The sequence below is a fragment of the Ambystoma mexicanum genome, chromosome 8 (genome assembly GCF_040938575.1).
Source record: "Ambystoma mexicanum isolate Mex_15411 chromosome 8, UKY_AmexF1_1, whole genome shotgun sequence".
Lineage (NCBI taxonomy): Eukaryota > Metazoa > Chordata > Amphibia > Caudata > Ambystomatidae > Ambystoma > Ambystoma mexicanum.
In genome coordinates, this window is record NC_090929.1 from 230,046,342 (window position 1) to 230,069,996 (window position 23,655).

At 45.8% G+C, this 23,655-nt stretch overlaps 1 protein-coding gene across 5 annotated transcripts in view; it reads right to left on the reverse strand.

Moving 5' to 3' along the window:
• RABGAP1 (RAB GTPase activating protein 1) overlaps nt 1-23,655 on the reverse strand; it is a 3,038,993-nt gene that overhangs the window by 1,992,996 nt on the left and 1,022,342 nt on the right. For all 5 annotated transcript variants that reach the window (XM_069609645.1, XM_069609642.1, XM_069609641.1 and 2 more), the window contains one exon: nt 2,858-3,032. In XM_069609645.1, coding sequence (XP_069465746.1) covers nt 2,858-3,032 — 175 coding nt within the window. The remainder of the gene's footprint in view (nt 1-2,857; nt 3,033-23,655) is intronic.

Here is a 23,655-nt window from a genome sequence, read left to right on the forward strand (position 1 = left end):
CATGCAACTATGCCAAAGCGGATTCCATGGTCGGGAAGTTCTTCGTAAGAAAGCTCTTTGCTGCTGTAGTGTAACATCAGACCACATGCCTAGGTATTTATTGCTCTCTAAGAAAACAAACTTTGTCTAGTGCCCTTTCATGCACGCAAACACATGCAATCTTAAGACAAAAAAAAAACACATCTTCATATAGAACACCCCAAAAAAATGTCCTCACACATGCCAAACAACTGCTTGCTGGGAGGCTCTTTTATCAAGAAGCCCAAGCCACGCGCTTCTGTGATGAAATGAATTCAAGAAATGCCCATGCTGCTTCAACTGCGCTGCCTCTATTAAAGCGGATTAAGACTGAGGAAAATGAAACAGAAATGCAGCCCTTATTTAAGACAATTTTAATTTTACATAATACTAGATATGTCCTAAAGCAAAGTGAAAAGCATGTTCATGATTCATGATACCTTAATAACACTGTAACCTATAAAATGCAAGCAGTTGAACAAAGTGAGCAAAACACAAATTCCCTTTTACATTAATCAGAAAGTATTATCTTGATAGAATCAATAACAGAGGAAAGTGTTAAAAAAAAACGACCAGGACTCATCCCAGTTGCTTCTTTGGATTGATAAATCAAAGTATGGATTTGCAAACTGCTGGTAGCCAGGCTCTCACCAGTGAGCTCCATGATTTATGGGTGTGCTGCCATAAACAGCCTGTGTAAGTGGTACACAAGGAATAATTAAAAGGGCTGTATTGACAAGATATCTGTGCATAAGAAGGCCTGATAGGCACCTTATCTGGAAGGCTTCGTGTCCCATAGAAGTTATTGGGAAGAAAGCAGAAAAAAAGAACATTTCTCTATCACCAACCCCAGAACAACTGCTGTGTGAGGAATTTGCTCGGTCGGATTTTGGCCAAAGAGCATGTAGAGTTGGTGCAAATTGGATGCAGGGAAAGAGCGGTAACGCTATACTTTCTAGTTCCAAATAAGGCAGTGGGAATGAGACGGATTCTAGATATCAGGCTGCGCAATTTCTTTTTGCACAAACACAAATTCAAGATGGACACTTTGGCACAGCACCTCCAACATTTGGAATATATGACTGACGATGTACCTGGACATCCACATGCCCACTTCCACAGTCTCATCCACAGAAAAGGTCCTCGGACTTGCCAAGTGAGGCGCCCATGATGAGCTCAGCTAGTTGAATTTTGGCCTCACCTCTGTGCCAAGGGAGTTTATAAAGTTGATGGCAGTGGTGGAGGATCACCTGTTTCAAGACAGTATCCCAGTCTTTTTGCATCTGGATGATTGGCTTGCTCAGCAGACCTGGTCTCAAAGCATCTTGACTAGACTTTCCACCTACTCCATGGTTATGGTTTCAAGTCCTCTTTGGTGCCGTCCCAGTGGCTTCACTTTGACAGAATGGACCTGGATGCCTGTGAGAGTTTAGCATTTTACCATAAGGCAGATGTCGGTATTCCCGTTTACAGCACAAATCCCTGCGGACTTCTATATGATGGCCTCATGCATCTTTCTGGACCAAGAAGAGCGTCTCAGGATGAGGGATCTTCAAGTGCTACTGAGGAGTGACTGGTCCCAGTTCTGGTGCAGCAGGCACTGGTTTCACAATGAGAAGCAATCTTATTTTAATTGTGTCCTGTGTTGGAGCACCTTCTGTATGGGGAGCTTTACCGATAAACCCGAAGATACCCTCTAGGGTTGCACCTTCCATCCTAAATCCTTTGTGGTCACACTCTGGAACTTAGGTTTGCGCTTACCCTTCCTGATGGCAGACTGTTTTGAGGTTTTGCAGACCCGCCTATTTTGCCAGCTAGGCATGTGAGTGAGCTTAAAGAGCTCCACGTTTAAAGCCCCTTTTCTTATGCTCTTGGAGGAAAATGTTACTCTGTATTTCTTTTTTTGCCACAGCCTGACACGCAGAAGGCTTGTTTCCTTCATGTGGGCCCCAAATAGGATCTCAGCTTTTTCGTCTGCTGAACTTCGGAGTCTTGTGTGTATACTGAGCTGTTTATGGATTTTGCTGGGCATTGTAAAGGCAGAGCTGTCAGCAAGCACACACTGTCACTGGATTGTCCACTATATAAGGTGTCAAATTGTCTGGAAGGCAAGGAAGTGCCCAATGGTCTATGCACATTCTACGAGGTGGCAACATGAATGCATCTGCATTACAGTTTTGAACCTCATTCAGGCTCCTAACATGGCCGTCTTTGCACACATTTGATAAAACCTACTGCATGGGTTCCATGGTGGTGTTGTAAACTAGTTTGGGTTTTTCTGTGCTCCAGCAGTTCATCCTATAGGTTCTAGTTCCAACCAAATCTGCATTGTTTTGGAGTCATCTGAGGAAACAGTGAGGTGAACATACGTACGAAGAAAAAGTGACTTAACTTTGGTAGTGTTATTTCTGATGGATACCATGTTTCCGAAGAGTCCTCCTCAACCCACCCACATTGCAAACAGTTTACGGATTGTTTGTATCATATGTCAGTTCTCCCGTTCATTGGTCTCATGAAAGCCTGGGGTAATGGTGTATGTGTACTCCCTTTTGTACTTCCACTTTCATGTATGTCACAAATAGTGCTCTGTTGGAGTCAGTGTGGTGCTACAGTGCACCACCTGGTGGCTAATAAAATGTTTTTGGGGCAGTCTTGTCCCTGAAAGATATCAATTGAGAAATCTGTTGGAAGAATCTCATATCTATACGAAAAAAAAGTTACCAAAGGTAAGTAATGTTTTAGAGGGCAGAGAAGGGTCAATAGATAGATGAGGATTCCTTGTTCACTATGCTCCATTTACTCCAGTTTTAGAGACACCAATATGCACTACAAGTCATACCTTCCTCTTCATCATCTTCGGGTGGGGATGGAATAATTGATCCCTGTGATGCAGACTGTGGAAGACGAATTGAAGGGCTGGCGGTTGTTTTCCTTCGTTCTCGCTCCGATTCACTTTCTAAACATACAACCTCATACAACGTGTCAGTGTTGCTTTTCCTTTCTTTGTGTTCCATCTGCAATTAAAAATAAATTAGAAATGTAATAATATCAGAGTAAATGCACAATGATTACAACATATTGCCCTTTACAAAGATCAAATTAAGAGCAAAGTTGTTCTTTAAGATTATGAAAACATTGAACCTTCATCTCTTACCATTTGTTGAATATTCGCAAAATAACAAGCAAAAAAATACATTCAGACATTTACCCCATTTTATTTCTTGAAAATCTCTAGACATTCGACACCGATGTAGGTTTTCATGTTCACATTCAATCTATAAATAGAAATAGCAATGTTCTTGTTTTTTGTTCGGCAAGGCCTTGTGGTGGTGGAGAGAGGGGCACTGATGCAGTCATTGGTAATTGCAAGGCTCCATCCTACGGATGAAAAGCGAACCGGTAGGAGGAGGATGGAGATCGAAATTATCATCATCCCAGGGCCTGAAGAGCAAGCGTGGTATAAGGCTGGAGGAAGAGTTACAAGTGTGGCAGCAACATGTGCAATGGTGGTCAGCACTGCAGTTATAAAGTAAACTGCGAAATACAGAGGCAGTGGAGGCCCAAACAACAAAAACTCCCAACCTCATCGGCAGTAACCCACTCAGCCACACGGTCAGGGTGGTCCCCTTCGACAAAGCCCTCGACAAAGTAAGCAGCCCGGGTGGTAAAGCCCTCATGCGCCCCCTAGTATCAAGACCCCAGACAGCCCATAAGAGAACAGATAACTTCTCTGCGAAGGCTCCAACATTCATAGAGAAACTGTCTCAAAAACATTTTTAAAGAAAAATGTCTCTCAAAGTTCCTGTTGTATTCAAAACAATATCCTCATCCAACCATTGGAGGTTATCCCTTCTCCATGGATATGCAGATTTACACCAGGAGTCTTGGTACTCCCAAGTCCTAGAAGATTTGTTGTTGGGCCCTTGTGGGCTCTTACTCCTAGCTGTCTCTGGTACACGCCGCGTTTCTTTACTCTTCAGAGGTGTGGACCTTTTCTTACCCCCTGGTGGTCTCTAGGTAGTTCTGGCTGAGTTGCTAATTCGGTTTCGGTCACCCAGTCCTTGGCTATGCTACTCCCTTGTGGGCTACGGGCTTCTTTGGCCCCTTCCATTATTCGGTTTCATTCACTGCATCCTGTGCTATGCTCTCTGTTGACCCCTCCTGGGCTAAAGGTTTTTCTTGTCCCTCTGCCTGTTCAGTTCCATTCACCCCATCTTGGGGTATAAGTCGTGGTTGCCCGCCCCTCATGGGCTACTGCCTTCTCTGGCCCTTTTGATTGCGAAACTCCAATCGGTCTTGTTCTGCTGGGAGAGTCTCTGCTCCAGGATGCTGGTACCTATCGACTGCAGTAGTGGTGGCGCTTCCTGCCTCAGAGGCCCCTCTCTGGGTCGAGGTTCCACCTATGTCGATGCTACAGAGTTGTATGTGCTGTCTCCGGGTTCCATCGTCTGCTTTGTACTCTACTCCGCCTCTGCTCGGTTCTGTGAGCCAGCGTTCTCGCTCTACGGTGGATGCTCTCTCCCTCTTCAAATGTTCAGTGATCTTTCAGTTCTTCTCTGGGCTGGAAGTAGTAACGTAATCATCGCTGGCTACCACATGTTGGCGACAAATACAGGTCGGTAACCAAGCCTTTCAAACACTTACTATGTAACCAATACACATTTCAGACTTGTGGGGCAGGGAAGGTGGGGTGTTATCCTTCTTTGTGCATTCCTTGTCCCCAGAGCGGGGTGAGATGGGAAGGGTCAACCCCAGTGGGATCCCGCTTGCACTGTCCCATAGGGAGGGTGCTGCATAGCAGGCTCAACTCCCTAGTACCAAAAGGAGCGGCTGCGCCTTGGGAAGATGGGGAAAACTATTTGGCTTTGTCCCAGTGGTCAAACCAGCAGTACAAAAGGGATCCAAGGGATACAGAAGCAGTGGAGATCCAGGTCTACAACATACAAGTGAAACAAAACAAGGACTCTTGTAAGCTATGAGAGTGCTCATGTGATTTGGCTGGAATAAAGAGCACACTAAAGAAGGGGTAACGAGAAACGGCAACATTATGCACTTTGGAAATATAAAGCAGCCATACAAGAATCAAGAGTTTGCTGTGTGGACACCTACAGTTGAGGGAAATCAAAACAAGTCAACAAATCTAACTAAAAAAAGACATGCTGGATATCGTTAGAGAGATCAAAGCACCAAGGACAGACATTCAAGCTTCCTTAACAGAAGTCAAGTGTAGGGTGACTAAGGTGGAGGAACATATGAAAGCCCTAGAAAGCAACCAAATATCTGTGGAGCTCACAGAATTAAGACTTGAAAAAAGCTCTGAAGTGGGAAGATCTAGAAAATCGAGAGCAAAGGAACAACCTAAGTTTATGGGGTTCACCTTATGCAGATAGAGAAACTCCCACGATGTTGTAAAGAAGTGATAGAAGTTATGAAAATGGTATAGGGTGGTGAAGGATTCAAGGAGATCAAATGAGTGAAGAGAGTGCAGGCTGGTGGCCCCAAGACAGTGGTTGCAAAATGCCACTACTACAAATACAAAGTTGATATATTATAAAAAGCAAGGAAGAAAGAAACTAGTTGTAGCGAAGTAAAGTACAGAGCCCTCACACCTCTTACTGAATGGGGAGTAGTATTTGATATAGGTGAGGGTTCCCTCTCTCACTCTCCTTTGAGGTTGCAGGGACAAGCTCACGGACACCAAAGAGGTGGGCCAACTCTTGCGGGAATACAGGAATAAAAGAGCAAGTCAGGAACCAAGTGTAATAGACCAGGGATTACAGAAAAGGAGAAATTCTGAGTGTGTTCTGAGGGGGAGGAGCCAGGAAATGTTTAGAAGGAAATTAAGAAGTGTGACAACCGGATTCCCCAAGAAGCGACACAAGGAATGAATGCGATTGAGAGGGAGACAAAGAAGGAAATGAAGATAGGAGTGGAACCTTCCTGGGAAATTAAGAGGGCTCTTGTAAATAATGCTCTGTTGTAGAGTTGTTCAGTAAATTAATGTGAGATAATTGATGTGGGGTAGTGGATGCTCACTTCTAGGAGCCTGGTCTTTTGATACTAGGTGTCACAATAAATAGGGAGAGGTTATAATGGGCTTGGTTTTGGTATACAGTTGTGTCTTACAAAGGATTGGGGGGAGGGAGACGAGAGACCAGACCCTAGACAACAGATCAAAGGGGAAAAAACGAAGGGCTTAGCCAAAAAGCCAATATGTGAATGGCTAACAGTGGAGGAGACAAAAACAGTTGCAACCCTTAATGTGAAATGGGTTAAATTCTCCCACTAAAAGACTCCTTCCTTGCAAGGGAAATTATTTTAAAAAATTGGTCTATACTATTTGTTCAGGAGACCCACTACAGAAAGAGGAATAAGAGGAATATAGTGTATGCAGCAAGGCATAACACAAGCTTACTGGCCATCAATGTTCAATAAAACAAAGGGAGTGGGAATTCTCCTGGTAAGAGACTGCCCTCTGGATGAAATGCAGGTAAAGAGAGATATAGAGGGTAGGCTTTTGAAGTGGGAGAATGGAAAACCAGGCTCCCGTCCTTCACCTCTCGCGCTTGGCCTAGAGGGTCACGACCCAAACACCCGCCACGAGAAGAGTTTGCCCATTTACCAGACGACCAGATACCCTGGTACAGGAACATACGGATGTGTCCATCTGCTTGCCCAGCAGCCCGCACTGGCCATGCCGACACCTGCGGCACGGATCAACTAGACTAAAATCTACACGTCGTTAGAGATGCCATGACGACCTAGACAACGGGAAGCACATCTGTACAAATATACACACTGGACATTCCCACACCAACCTACACGAAGAATATACTCAGTGCTATGACGTAGGCGACAGGCATATTCACGGACGTGCATCTTTATTATTTTTATATAGGCTTTCAGAATGCAGAAACGCAAGACGCGTCATGAACTTTTACTAGCTTGCTCACGCTTCTCTTTGAAATCAGGTACAACGATGAGAAATATAATAAAGACAATACCGATTATGGAATTATATGCTCCTATAACCTAAAGCACCTGTGCACCAAACGAACAACTTATGCACCGGGCCAAAGTAGGCCTCAAACAAGAGCTCCCGTGGACATCAACAAGACAAGAGTCAGTTGCTGATCCTACAGAATGAGCTTGGCGAAGCAACCAGCCAAGGTCGCAATGTTGCAAACCCACGTTCCAAGAGCAAATCATCAAAGGCACGATGTTGCAACCTCGCACTCCGCGCACCAACGTTAAAGTCACACCGACAAATTAAACCAGACGCACAGTAGAAAAACAATATTAATTGTGCAGAATTATGCCTCTTTCACGGTCCCTCCCCACGTGATCAAGCCGAACTTGACGAGATGCCAAACCCGGGAGAACAGAGGCGTCTGGATCCCTCGCTACGAGACACTGGCAGATACACTTGAAAGGCTCAATGGACATCTGCAACAGTGGGAACGGTACCCCGTCTAGCTATGAATAAGTCCTCACATTGTCTGCATGTGCCCATAGTGAAACATTGTTGCAACTTACAGGTACACCGAGAGCTGGGAACGACGGTGGTCCCAGGCTGGGAAGCTCACGGGTGCACCAATCAGAACATGGGGCTCTTATCACTGACGCCAGCACATTTAGCCAATCCTCAGGAGCCTTCATGTAACAATTTTCATGTATCTAATTGTAGGGACAACCCAGATATACCACCTGACTACACCTTATCCACTAATATCTTTCTCTATATGTGTGCTATACTAACCCTACCACTCGAACATCCAATTATGAGTGGCGATAGGTTTTTTGTTAACTTTCTGAAGTGACGCAAGTAGCGCGTCATAATACAGTAAAAAGGGCCTGCGAGCCCCACAATTGTGTGTGTGTCAGGACGAACGCGTGCGCTCCTTGACCCATCCCTGCCGTTTTGTCTAATAAACAGCAGAGTCACCTTGCTCCTTGTGTGCGTCTCATACTCTATCTCATCTTATCTGGGATACACACGGGAGGAGTTGGGGCCTCCCTGCCTGGAGGTCTGCGGACGGCCCGGCCGACCCCGGCAGAATTTCCCCCCGACAAGTTGGAGGCACTGCTGAGATCTGTTTAAGATCGACTTTTTATTTTTACTTTTTCCAGGCACTCCCGTTGCGAGGAGGCCCGGCGGCGCGGCCCCCTCTGCCGTTGCCCCCTTCTGAGGACTACAGGACCATCGCGGAGCTGCGAGAAGACCGGACAGCGCAATCCGGATATTGGCCCTCGGGAGCCGGTTGAGAAGTATCCCACCCGCGGTTGGCGAGTGTCCAGACGTGGTCCAGACGAGGGGAGGTGGCGAGCCGCTTGGAGGGGTGCACGCAGTCGAGCGGCCCTGCATCGAGAGAACTTGGTGAGCATGGCACACACAACGAGCAATGCGAAATTGTGAGGGAGGGGGGAGGAATTAAATAAGGGAGGAGGGAGGTGTTGCACAGGTGCGCGGCGAAGGTTTGACAATATAGTGTTGGTAATGGAATGAAAGGGAGTGAAAAGAGTGCGAGAGCAGTGACGTGAAAGAGGGGGGCGGAGCACGAAACATCACGTGTGGTCGCTCGTAGACACTGATTGGCCTAAATCGCGACTAACGTGTAGGGGTGGGCGTGTGTGGTTTCCTACGATTTGGCATTTATTGATCAATGAGTAGATGAGGTTCCCTATTGTTCGAGCAAGAAACTCGATAGGTAGATGAGGTTTCCTATTGGTCGAGCAAGAAACTCGATAGGTAGATGAGGTTTCCTATTGTTCGAGCAAGAAACTCGATAGGTAGATGACGTTTCCCTGTAGGGGGTAGCTAGTTGCATAGTTGCCAAATACGGAAGATAATTGGCTGGTTAAGCCCTCCTGTTGAGGGGCGTATCACACGCGAGGCGACGCAGCGTGTGCAGTCCAATTATATTATTGACGAGATTACCTTGTTCCAGGAGAGACAGGAAGACAGCTGTAGGGTTAGCGGGGATAAATTGCAAGTGTATTTTGAAACTAATAATGAGACTGTACTAGTAGCGTAGAGACATCGGTGACGTCACCAGTAGGGATTTTATAGGGTATCACGAGCACAAGGAACATTGAGTTTTGAAAGTGGTGGGGAAGAGAAAAATGATGAGGGAGCGGATAAGAAGATAAACAATAAACGAGTGGATTGGAAGAGGAGAGGGGCGTGGCTGAGCACGGAGAACGCCAGCCACGGCAAATGTAAAAGGGGGAGGAGAACGAGGAATAAGGACGACTGTATAAGATCGTCGTAAGGGGTACGCAGTCACAGGGGGCTGCGTGCGCTTCGGCCGCAGGGGGCCGTAGGGGAAGGACTATACAATACAAAATTATACATATATATATATATTTGTGTTTTATTATTTCTTGTTTTTTTTTATTATTATTGCATACTTTGTAAAGGATTGTCGTAAGTCCCCACACTTACGGGGCCAGGTAAACAATATAAGGTTGTAAATTGTAAACTGATAACGAAGGGAGGAGTAACAAGTAGGGCACAACTATGTCATATGGGACAGGGTCAGGAGGGTGGGGGAACACCCTCACTACCCCACTACAACACATATGCACAACACTGCCACCCCATAGGGAGAAATTAATTAAGTACAGCATAGAGTGGACCCAGGGGACGGATAACAAAATGTTAACACCATGGCCGCCTAATGGTAGTTTCGATCCATATGCCCAACATTCATTGCTAAACCATCTGCATAATACATACAAGGGGAAGAAGTTTGCGAGCCATATGGAGGTGTTTAACTTATGGAGGATGTTCCAGGGATCCCGACCAGGACCAAATGGAATGTTCTCTGTGGGAGAAACACCGGAAGTAAAGGAGATTATGAAGGAGGGAACGGATGGGGAAAAGGGGTGTGAAAGGAAAAAGAATGCGGAGAATGAAGGAGAGGGAAGAGAAAAGATTGACACTTTGGAAGACATAAAAAAGGAACCGAGCAACGAGATACCCATAACACCGGGAGTGAAAACTGAGAGAGAAGGGTTGTACCCTTTAAGAGAACTAGGAGAAATGGAAGGACAGTTAAGGGCGGCTGAAGGATACTCGAACCCGGCTTACAGCCCTCCACCATATGTGGCTCACAGGAAGATAGTGGGGGAGGGGAGGATTGGAGAAGAACAGATTGTAGAGATAGGACATGATGAGTGGGTAGCTGCACAGATATTATTAAAATTACGGGGTTCACTAACGGGAGAAGAAAGGGAGGCTGTAAAGAGAACAGGCGAGGATAGTAGAAGGGAGAGTGAGATGAAGGGGGAGGAGCTACTAATACAAAGAGAAGAGATTTTGGAGGAAAAATTGGCAAAACTAAGGGATGAGCAGAATGAATTACTAACACAGCTTGAGAAGGGGGAAAAAGAGAGTGAGGAAAAGGAAAGAGGGTAAAAACGAATTGGACAAATTAAGGGAACGAAATGAGGAGCAAAGGATAGAAGATGGAAGGGTAAGAGCAGCAGCAGAAAGGGTGTCAAGAGTAGTATTGAGAGAAAAAAAGAAGGAAGAAGAGGAAAAGGAAAGGGAATTGGAAATATGGAGGAGGAGGGTAGTATCAGAGGCAGCTAAGAAATATGAAGAAGAGAAAGCAATAGAAAGAGAAAGGGTGAAATGGGAAAGAAAGAAAGAAGATGAAAGAATATTGGAACAGATGAGCAACGAAGTGATGGAGGAATTAAAAAGGAAAAGGGAGGAAAATAGTAGGGAAATGGAGGAGAGGAGTGAAGGGGAAAGAGGAGGGAGAAATAAGGAGAGTGAAAAATGGGGGGATGTATATAGAAGTAGAGAAGTAGCGACAACATCAACACCCGGGGGAACAGTTGATAACAAAGGAAGAGGAGAAATGGAGCGAATAGACTTAGAAACAGTAACAGTAAAGGGGAAAAGAACAGAGTGGGGGATACCATCTATGAATGATTTTTGCAGTGAGGAGGAAGAAGGAGTAGAAAGGGTAGGAAGAAAGAGTGAAAGGGAAAGCTTAGATAAGCTGTACCTCACTAGAACCAATATAGACTCGCCATGGATCCGTAAGAGAAGGGAGGAGCTGGAACAAAGTGAGGAGAGGGTGCAACAACTAGTGGAAAAACAAACCCATGAAGCCACGCCATCTCCATCACGCCCTCCCCCATCGCACCCTACATGTTCAACAACCACACGCACGCTGCGCAAAATAAAGCTTGCGCCATTCATGGACGAAGTGACTCCCTATGCGTGCCGGCTTAGAGACCTCCCTAGCCGCAGGCAAGACAGACAGATAAGCATACCCATATTAAGCACAGAGGATGACGAAACAAGGGGAAGGGAAGGAGAGGTAGGTAGGAGGAGGGGTAGCAAGGAAGAATTTGATGTGGTAAGGGAAATAGGGGAGGAGGAGGGGTGTGAGGACTCAATATTATGGAACATAAAGGGTGACACAAGACACAACTTAATGCCACTGTTGGAGAGAGGAGGGGTTAGACCGCAGTATGTACCATGGAAGCATACGGATAAAGAAAATATAAAATGTAGGCTCCCATCACTAAGTGGAGGTGCGGGTAAGTGGATATATGAAATGGAAAAACATACCGCAGGGCAGAAACTAGCAGTAGGAGATGTGAAAGGCCTGTTAATATCAATATTAGGGGATAGAGCGGACGACATCTGGAAGAGAGCGGGATTCCATGGGATAACAATAACGAACACATCGCATGATGGGGCGCCATTTGCAAACTGCAGACATGCGCTATGGCAGGCACTGAGAGTACAGTACCCAGACACATCAGATATAGGAGCAATCACTTCCCGTAAGATGCGTGAGAATGAAGATCCCGTTGATTATATACAGGATATTCAAGAAAAGTGGCGCATGGAAACGAGAGAACAATGGGATAAAACACCAGCCATATTTTATCATATACTAGTACAAGGGCTCCCAGAAGGAGTACAGAAACAACTAAAGAAAGTAGTGGGAATGGAAGTAAAACCATGGCCTGAAATACAGCTGACAATAGTACATCACTGCAGGATATGGCAAGGAAAAATGAAACAAAAGGAAGAGGACAGGAAAACGGAAGAGGCCAAACTAGTACAGAAAAAATTAACTAAATATACAATGGAGGGGGCACTAATAACTGCGCCCACAACAATGGCCCAAAGCCCCACGCAAATAGTGGCTGCACAAGACCCAGCTCTAATAGCACCTCGACAAAGTATAATACAGCAAATGCCGCTACTACAATTACACGCACAAAACGTGGGAGGAGGGTACCAGATGCAAGGAGCTGGGTATTATGGGTATAACAGAGGGAGAGGAGGATTTATGAGAGGGAGAGGATACGGATATAATACCCAACAGCAGGTGGGGGGGAGTTGGAAGTTCATACCCCACAGGGCAACAGGTATACCAGGACAACACAGGGAGCTTTCCATGGCAAAACAGAGAACCACCCGTGTGTTGGAGTTATGGACTACTAGGACACATGTCACGCACGTGTAGGGTCAGGCCAGGGACACCAGCATGGAATGAGCAGGCACAACCTAGGCCATCGCAAGAACAGCAGGGCATGCAGCAACAGCAATTAACGCAACAGCCACTGCAGCAACAGCAATTAACACAACAACAGCCACTGCCACAACAACAAGTAGTGATAACACAACAACCCCAAAATGAACAAACACAATTGGGTAGGGTGACGGTATTGGGACACAACCCTTACACAGGAAATGGCCAATCATTGTACCCCCAATAGGACAGCCCACAGACGGCCTTGGTGTGTCCCATCCTGTCAGTAACACCTAATAGTGCGGAGGAGCCACGCATAGAGGTAACGATAGGTGACAAAAAATTATCTTTCCTTGTTGACACCGGGGCAACCCGGTCTTGCATAAGGGAAGGTAAATTTAAGATGTCAGGCGAAGCCATGAACACCCAAGGATTTTCTGGGGCTAAAGGATTGGTTCCTTTTACTGATAACGTTCCCTTATCTATCGGAGATTACGATCTGTCAGTTCCACTATTGTATTATAGTGCCTCACCAGTAAATATACTGGGGAGGGACATAATGAATAGGTTAAATATGACAATCTCCTTTACAGAGGATGGTATAATTTGCTCTACTCCAGGGATTAACATGCTAGCAGCACGACAGATTATGCAAGCATACTGTGGGCAGACAGCGATTAGGGCGGAACCAATAGATGGCGAGATATTCCAGTATGGGACAGACATGGCAATTGCATGGATGCCAGGGATAGAAGGTAAAATATGGAGGAGGCCAGCAGCTTACCTGTTCCGACCAGAAACACCTGTTAATGAACAGGAAGGAAAGGTGTTTGCAATAGACATTGAAAGCATTATTACAACAGCTGAGTATATTGCTGTGCACGCCCAAGACAAAGAAGGAAGAGCATGGAGGGCAGTGATTGCACTAACAGAAGGATGTAGGTTGACCCAGGTGTCAGATGAGGAACTGTTTTCAGAAGAAAAAGAGGAGGGGGAAATGGTGTTCATGATGAGTGTAGAAATATGGTTACGAGTGGCTCACAAACATATAGCGCAGAAAATTGCTATGGCACTTGAGGCACCTGCATGCACCCCAGTCCCCTTCTTTAAGGAGGATATGGCAAAGGTGCCCAAATCATTATGGACCATTAGCCCTTATGACGTAGGATGCATTAAAAGCATAGGGGGTGTACGGATAAAATTGAAAAAAGGTGCAATACTACCAAGAGTAAAACAGTACCCATTGTCAAAAGAGGCAGATGAGGGCATATATGAAACTATAACGGCCCTTATAAACAATGGCATATTGGTCCCCTCAGAATCACCATGTAACACGGCTGTGTACCCAGTGCGCAAGGCTAAAGGAGGGTCTTGGCGCTTCATACAGGACCTAAGGCCCTTGAACAACATAGTGGAAGCAGAATATCCAGTAACAGCAAACCCGGCAACAATATTGTGTGGCATTCCAGCAGAGGCATCACGATTTACAGTAATAGATCTTAAAAATGCTTTTTTCTCAATACCACTACACCCCGACTCACAAGATCTAACAAGTTTCACTTACCGAAATACTAAATGGAAACATACCAGGTTACCACAAGGGTATTGTGAATCACCCTCAATTTTCAATAGAGTGATACAGATGGATTTGGGTAACGTTGAGGTGGAAAGCACAGTGTTACAATATGTGGATGACATAATAATTTGCAGTACAAGTGAAAGTAAATGCAGAGAGGACTCGTTAAAAATGTTGACTATATTGGCTGAAAAAGGGTATAAGGTAGACATGGAAAAAATACAATACTGTCAGGAACAGGTACTGTACATTGGCCAACTGATATCCCAATATGGAAGAAAGATTGCACCACAAAGAGCACAGGCCATATCAAGCACTCCCATGCCACAGACTGTGAGAGAACTGCAGCAATTTTTGGGGCTATGCAATTACTGTAGAGCATGGGTATTTGATTACAGCTCATACATAGGACCCCTGCTTGAGGGGTTGAAGGAAGCAAATAAAGGGGAGAAAAGGTTGGGGTGGACTATGGAAATGAGGGAGGCATTTGACGAATTGAAGGACGCGATATCAACAGCTCCAGTACTGGCATCCCCAGACTATGAGCGACGATTTTTTATATTTTCACATTGCGACTCAGCAGTAATGAAAGCAGTATTGGCCCAAAAAACAAGCATGGGCTATAAACCAGTAGCATTTTATAGCGGTCACTTAGACCCCGTGATGTTAGGCCACTTCCCTTGCGAACAAGGCCTCGCTGCAGCTGCTTTTGCAGTAGAAAAGGCATCAGCAATAACCATGGGGTGTCCAACTACACTGTTTGTGGAACATGCATTATTTGCAATATTGAATAAACCCAAGTCCACACTAACGACACAAAGGGCATCAGGTTATGAGATCATTTTGTCTAGGGCTGAACTAGCGATTGTTAGATGTAGCACTGTTAACCCTGCAAGATTTCTAGCAGAAATAATTGAGGAGGGAGATTACGCCCATGACTGCACCCAACTAAATGAAATGTATTCATGTACTAGAAAAGTAGAAGAGAATGCACTAGAGGGAGGTGAGCTTTTGTTTATTGATGGGTCATCAACTATTGATCAAGGAGATGGGATAAGGAGAACTGGGGCAGCAGTGGTAAAAATGATGGAGGCTCCTGTGTGTGTGGCTATGAAATGTGTACAGTTACCACAGCATTACTCTGCTCAAGCCGCTGAACTAGTTGCACTAATATTGGCATTAAAAGAAAGTTTTAACAAACGTGTAACAATATATTCGGACAGTGCATATGTTACATCCACTGTCCACTCAGGGCTAACAAAATGGAGGAGAAGAGGGTTTAGGAGAGCTGACGGCACTCCAGTGCAACATGCCCTCTTGTTGGCTGAATTAATTGAAGTAATAAACGACCCCCAAGAGCTAGCCCTAGTAAAATGCACCGCACACACCAATGGTGAAGACCATGTCTCAAAAGGGAATGCAGCAGCAGACGCACATGCGAAATATGCTGCATACCTTGGTGAGATATGGGACCCCACAGACTCACAGAGAGGGAGAGGGAGGGGAATGGCTAGGGAGATGTTAATAAGAGAAGGGTATACCCATCTCCCAGCCACACAGATTATGGAATTACAAGCAGCAGCACCAATGGCCGAAAAGGAAATATGGGTAAAAAGAGGATGTACAATGTCACCAACCGACGCACTATGGCGCCAGAGTGGTACTGGGAAAGTTGTAATACCATTGGCACTTTTAAATACCGCCCTGAGCCAATTACATCACCCAGCCCATACAGGCAAGGAAATAATTGCAGCACGAATTAGAGATGATTGGTTCTGTCCCGAGTTAAATTCTCATGTTTCAAATTTTATCAGCAATTGTCTCACATGCCAACAGTTTACGGCCGGTCATACCCTAAAAGTGATCAGAGGTACCATACCCCGGCCAGAAGGACCCTTTCGGCACCTCCACATTGACTATGTTGATATGATCAACATATGTCAAGGTAATAGATACATGATTGTAGTAGTATGCCCATTTTCTAGGTGGATTGAAGCAGGGCCCTGTTCACACCCAGATGCATTTAGAGCAGCCAAATTCATAGTAAGAGAGGTCTTCCCCAGGTGGGGAGTGTGCGAAGTATTAAGATCAGATAATGGCCCACATTTCGCAAACGAAATGTTCCAACATATCACAGCCCTGCTGAGCATAAAGCAAAAATTTGCATGTGCATATCACCCACAGGCTAATGGCGTATGTGAACGCCTAAATGGCTTATTGAAGGAGGCAATTGCAAAGATACAACAAACAACAAAGAAAAGTTGGTTGTATTGCCTTCCGTTAGCATTGTTCGAGCTGAGGAACAGGCCAGGGTCCGACCACCACCTCACCCCACACGAGGTGGTTACTGGACGTCAAATGCGCCTTCCTCTAACGCCAACGTCAAGGGCATTCACTGACCACGAAAGTTCAGCGAGTATACTAGGTGATGAAATGTATCAATATGTGTCATCTTTGATTACTAGTGTTGTGTTTGTGTCTCAACAGCTCGAGCGCACGCGGGGCGGGTCCACCAGAGATAAAGAAGAAGGCGCCAGTACAGAATTAGAAAAAGAGAACTTGTGCAAAATTGCCAAAGGTGACCACGTGCTACTTCGCAATTTCAATAGAAGATGGAACGATAAAAGGTTCACCGGTCCACATCTGGTAGAAGACGTATCAACAAGAGCAGTAAAACTAAAGGATAAGCGTGCTTGGAACCACCTACATGATGTAAAGATATACAAACTGCAGACCCGCCCCAGCGCCAACGACAGGTCCATTGGAACAACAGCAACAACATCCCTGACAGCGGAAGGAAGTTCTACCACAGACAACGACCCAATTGTTCCCTTACCTTCTCACTACCCAGACACCCCAGAGACGATAACTGACGAAGAAAGGGGTGATCACTACACTGCCCACCCCATGGTCACACGTTCAAAGAGTAAAAATAATTACGCCATCCCCCCCCCAGGACAGTTGTAACATAAACTAAAAGAAATTGGTCGCACAAATACACATGTAAACACGTGAATGTTCTCTTTTTCTCTCGCACATACAGGAACTGCGTATTATTGTATTGTTAAGTAGAAAGCTAACTAACAAAGTCCACTGTCCTGGCGTAGATGGTACTCCCAGACGATAACTACCCAGAAGAATTGTCACACCAATTTGTATACGAAATAAAAAGGCCAACATACCTAAAAAGAAGAAGGGTACGTGTTTACTACACAGCCTTCCTCCTGGCCATAGAATATTACATGCCCCACCTCCGCCCATACTTGCCGGTCTTAAGAGACCAATCACTTAGAGTAGCGTGGGAGCAGCTCTTCGCCTGGGCACTGAATGACTATTTGATAGGGAGAGCTTAAACAAAACAAAACTAACATTTAAAACGAGCATTTCTGAGAATTTTTAGGCGGGCAACTTTAACGTCGCAAGAATAAGCTGCCAGGACTGCAGCAAGGTAAGAGCAAAATGCCGGTGAGATTAGCAATTGTAATAAAAATAATAGGGATTTTGATAATCACCGGATTTTTGGCTGCTTCTGTATGGCAGTATAGCTGTGCTATCAATTTTGTTGCTGCACCCAAACCTAATATACCCCCGTTCCTTGCTGCAACAGGTGTTACGTCAGGTGGTAGTAGTAACATTACACCAAAGAAAAATAGAGTTAAACGCAGCACATACTCAGACAATAAAGGTATTGATAATTATGTACAAGATTCAGCACACGTCACAAACAATATATGGTACCAACACATGACCCGCATTGGTAAGCAGACAACTGAGGATAGCTGCTACGTCTGCTCATTAATACCATACGCCATGAGTGCTTCACGAACATTTGTTGCTACAGAAATAAATGAGAAGGTAGCACAGTGCATAATATACTTAGCACTGTTCCAGACGAAAGGAAGATTTCAAGGAACTGTAGTGCACATGACATGGAAAACACGAGACTCATACCCATATGAAAACAACTTCCTCAAGACCTACTTGAGTTATCACAAGACCAGTTTACATGCTGAAGCATTCAGATATATAACAAGTGGCCCTGCAAAAGGAGAAACACAGAAAGTAACACTGAAGTATCTACCATGTGATTGGTACGCCACTGAAATTCCGGGTAAACAAGGATGCTGGGAGAGGCCGCTACTGACGATAACAGGAAAGGTGTATCTGGATAACAGCTGGGAGATAGGAGTGATTGGCAGCAACATGGTAACAAAAGAAACTATCTCAACCATCGAGACACACAATCACCGATGTTGGACGACGTGGATCAAGTATGTACCAATGCTCACATGGGTAGAAGAAGATGAAGACCCAATAACGATACTGCCGTTGACTGCGCCCAAGGTATGTTACCAGCATAAAGGAGAGGTGGACGTAGGATATAACACCAATTGCGCAAGTGTGACGGAGTTACCTGAGGGGGGAGCAGGAACAGCAGTAATAATGGATCATTATTGGGCCTGTGGAGAAAAGGCATACCATACACTGCCTCCCCTGTGGAATGGTGTGTGCACAATGGTACACGTCAATGTACCATCACTAGTGGTACCTAAGAAGCACGTCGATGTGGCGAAATTTCCTAGAATGAATGAAGGGGATAAGAGAAGAAAGAGATCTGCACCACTCCAGGAGGAGCAAGGGAACAGGACCAACAGCAATGACACTGTCCTAAATAGAAGAAAAAGACAAGGAGAGCCGCTGACAGGAAATTACCTATGGGGAAGGTCGGAAACGGCACTAACATCAATACCGCCAGAACACAGACTATTCAGCAGAGCAGCAATGTTCTTCTCCTCAATAATACACCCGGGATTACAGGCCTACGCAAACGCAAAATGGCTCCAAATAACTAGATGGGAACTAATGATGACCATCAATTCTACTGTAAATGGGTTCAACGCAATAAAAGAGGAGCTGCGAGCTGTAAGGATGGTAGCACTACAGAACAGATATGTATTGGACCTTCTCACAGCAATGGAAGGAGGAGTTTGTGCAAAGATAGGACAATCATGCTGCACGTTCATACCTGCCAATGATGCTGACAATGGTACACTGACAGAAGCAGTTTCACAATTAGCCCAGATGCACTCCAAAATGACGGATGAAAGCAATGGTGTGAACAAGGATGAGAGCTGGTTTTCACTATTATGGTCATGGATGCCATCCTGGCTGTCAGATGGACTGAAAATAATAGAGGGCTGCACCATATTGGCTGGAGCTACCCTGATCATAATTAGATTTTGGAAGGCACGAAAGGCACGCACTACTGACGAATTGCTGGAAATGGTGGGAATGCACCCCTTGATGCCAGCAGATGACGGCCAGCATACAGGTGTAATTATACAGGAAAGGGAGAAGCTGCGCACCCAAATAATTACCAACCATCTAGACCCACCGTCAGTAAAGACCGAGAACCCAAGAAACCCCAGGAGCTACATAGGAAGATGGGTATATTGTACTCCTGGGGGTACCTGTGAATATATGTATTGGTCATTTGAAGATCATGTAAACCACTATGGACATCTCGGAGGAATAACCAAGATATGGCGGGTAAGAGGAGATAACGAGAAGGATATGTTTGTGGTCGACAAGTCGACCAGAGGGGGGACTGAAGTGGGAGAATGGAAAACCAGGCTCCCGTCCTTCACCTCTCGCGCTTGGCCTAGAGGGTCACGACCCAAACACCCGCCACGAGAAGAGTTTGCCCATTTACCAGACGACCAGATACCCTGGTACAGGAACATACGGATGTGTCCATCTGCTTGCCCAGCAGCCCACACTGGCCATGCCGACACCTGCGGCACGGATCAACTAGACTAAAATCTACACGTCGTTAGAGATGCCATGACGACCTAGACAACGGGAAGCACATCTGTACAAATATACACACTGGACATTCCCACACCAACCTACACGAAGAATATACTCAGTGCTATGACGTAGGCGACAGGCATATTCACGGACGTGCATCTTTATTATTTTTATATAGGCTTTCAGAATGCAGAAACGCAAGACGCGTCATGAACTTTTACTAGCTTGCTCACGCTTCTCTTTGAAATCAGGTACAACGATGAGAAATATAATAAAGACAATACCGATTATGGAATTATATGCTCCTATAACCTAAAGCACCTGTGCACCAAACGAACAACTTATGCACCGGGCCAAAGTAGGCCTCAAACAAGAGCTCCCGTGGACATCAACAAGACAAGAGTCAGTTGCTGATCCTACAGAATGAGCTTGGCGAAGCAACCAGCCAAGGTCGCAATGTTGCAAACCCACGTTCCAAGAGCAAATCATCAAAGGCACGATGTTGCAACCTCGCACTCCGCGCACCAACGTTAAAGTCACACCGACAAATTAAACCAGACGCACAGTAGAAAAACAATATTAATTGTGCAGAATTATGCCCCTTTCACGGTCCCTCCCCACGTGATCAAGCCGAACTTGACGAGATGCCAAACCCGGGAGAACAGAGGCGTCTGGATCCCTCGCTACGAGACACTGGCAGATACACTTGAAAGGCTCAATGGACATCTGCAACAGTGGGAACGGTACCCCGTCTAGCTATGAATAAGTCCTCACATTGTCTGCATGTACCCATAGTGAAACATTGTTGCAACTTACAGGTACACCGAGAGCTGGGAACGACGGTGGTCCCAGGCTGGGAAGCTCACGGGTGCACCAATCAGAACATGGGGCTCTTATCACTGACGCCAGCACATTTAGCCAATCCTCAGGAGCCTTCATTTAACAATTTTCATGTATCTAATTGTAGGGACAACCCAGATATACCACCTGACTACACCTTATCCACTAATATCTTTCTCTATATGTGTGCTATACTAACCCTACCACTCGAACATCCAATTATGAGTGGCGATAGGTTTTTTGTTAACTTTCTGAAGTGACGCAAGTAGCGCGTCATAATACAGTAAAAAGGGCCTGCGAGCCCCACAATTGTGTGTGTGTCAGGACGAACGCGTGCGCTCCTTGACCCATCCCTGCCGTTTTGTCTAATAAACAGCAGAGTCACCTTGCTCCTTGTGTGCGTCTCATACTCTATCTCATCTTATCTGAGATACACACGGGAGGAGTTGGGGCCTCCCTGCCTGGAGGTCTGCGGACGGCCCGGCCGACCCCGGCAGAATTTCCCCCCGACACTTTTAATACTGAAGGGGAAAATAAATGGTAGATGGCATACATTTGCTGTGTCATCTATGCCCCCAATGTCCAACAGTTAGACTTTATAAGGGTAGACCTGCAGCAGATCGATCAATGGTCAGAAGGAGTCAAGATACTAGTGTGTTATCTGAATATGCTTAGAGGATCATGGATAGAACGATTAACAACATTTGATAATATACCTAGGCAGAGAGACAAGGAGGATGATGGCTTGGAAGGATACTGTGACAAATCTGGGCAATTCGTCCCTTCACCACAGAGGGGGTGCACCCCCTTGAGGCTAGGGAGGTGGGCTCGCTCCTCAAGACCCTCCTATAGGGGTTTGGGCAAGTGGGACCTCACTGGGAATGACTGCCCTCTTAGGGATCAAGGGCTCCCAGTCCAATGTGGATCTATCTAAACCGACTACATGGGACTTTAAAGAAGTTGTTCTCAGATTTTAACTACATATACCAGTGATCCTCCTTCCAGCCTGTTGGCTTCAGGTAATGCAGAGTTTGATATGTTATACGATGTGGCATTTATAACGCGCCTTTACACAAATGTTTCTAGGCGCGACAAGACAAGGAGGGGGAAACAAGGGAGGACAAAAATAATGCTCTTACTAGGCCTTGTGCCATTCAGATTGCGCAAGTGCGTGGAAGAGGTAAGGGGAGAAGTGCCAGGGGGGAGTGGGAAGTGCAGTTAACTCACAAGTGCAGCCAGCGGGTGGCTCATAGGTGCAGAGAGAAGGGACTGAAGGGTTGCAGATACAGACCCTTAAGTGCTGAGAAGCTCGGAGGCAGTGCGAAGGAAACTGGACATGCAGGCGCCTGGGCCCGAGTTCAGAGGCTGACCAGGTGACCAGTGCGCAGAGCAGTCGGGTGCATCAGCAGGGAGGAGGTAGAGAAAAAGTGGAAGCGAAAAGGAACGTCTTGAGTGCCTTCTGGAACCGGATGTGGTTCGGCTCAAGTTTGAGAGAGGCCGGGAGACTGTTCCAGATGGAGGCCCCGTCGAGGAGATCGATCTGCCCCCCAACATCCATGCTTGGAGACGCGCTGATCCTCAGAGTTGGAGGTGGATGAGCGGAGAGCTTGAGAAGGAAGATGTTTTGGAAGAGAAAGTTGGAGGTAGAGCAGTCCCAGTTTCATCTGAACACTGCCGTAAAGGAAGGAGCACACCTTTTTTGGTTGTGATGACATATTTAACTACAATGATAACTGAAAGAGAAACCTCCTATGCTGTACGTGACTCCTATGGAGGGAAGAGGAATCCACAATACGTGTCCTGGAGGGAAGGAGCTGCACAAACCTGCAGGGCCACTGGTGGCGTAGCCAGAGCGCGACCCACTAGCCACAGACTACGAAGTGGGTATGCTGACCGAGCAAGAGGCTCCAGTCAGGAATGGAGCACAGACTGAAAGCAAAAAGTCTTCCTTGGTGGCACAACCATGGCGAACAGTGGTGGAAAGGGCACCCAGCAACCAACGCTGAGACCAGGAGGAAGAAAGGAGCTAGAGTCTGAGTTCCACACGGCGAGTGGCGGTATCTACGAGAGGAGCATGAAAAGGGAAGTGAATGCTCCCAAATTGAGGACACCAACATAAACTTAAACCTGTGGGGTCAGAGACTGCCGAACCCATTCACAGTATGGGAAGCTGGGAAATTGGAACGGGCACAAGACCCAGGTGAAACAAAATGTGAGAGATGTGAAACATGCATATCAAGGCTGGAGAAGCCGCAAAGAGGGTGAAAGAGTGGAACAGGCATGTGACCCAAGTAAATCAGAGTGTACGAAAGGCTAACACTGTATACAAAGGCTGGGAAAGAAATGCATGGTATAAGAATCTAAGAGCTGTATGGACACGTCCTGTGACCCAGGGAGTGGAAGGGATAGGTGTGTTTCGTGTCAAGGCTAAAGAAGCCAACAAATATTGAACTGATAACCAATAACTCTACCCAAGAGCCACCAGACTTTGGGGAGTCCCAGTGCCATAAAGGTGGGGTAAGAAAGTATATGTAACGTGATCCTAGAGGGATTTAACCAGTGGTAAACTGTTGGAAAATACACAGGAGGAAACATTTGTCTTTTTCCCAGAGCGGGGTAAGAGAAAACCATGTAGAAGACATTTCGTTCATTTTAACGAACAAACCATATATGACGACTGTGCATTGTGTAAAGACAATTAACAGAACACAGATGGACAATAAGTGCTCTAGGAACCGGGCTAGGCAGAAGCCCATTCCGAGGTCATTGTGCAAGCTTCCCTTTCTTTTTAGTTAGGATTATTTCTAAAGTGGTAGGGCGAGTTAGTAACTAGGAATGTGGACTCAAGATTATTTACTTTGAAATAACGACAAGCACCCTTAGTTTTATTTTAGAAGGCAG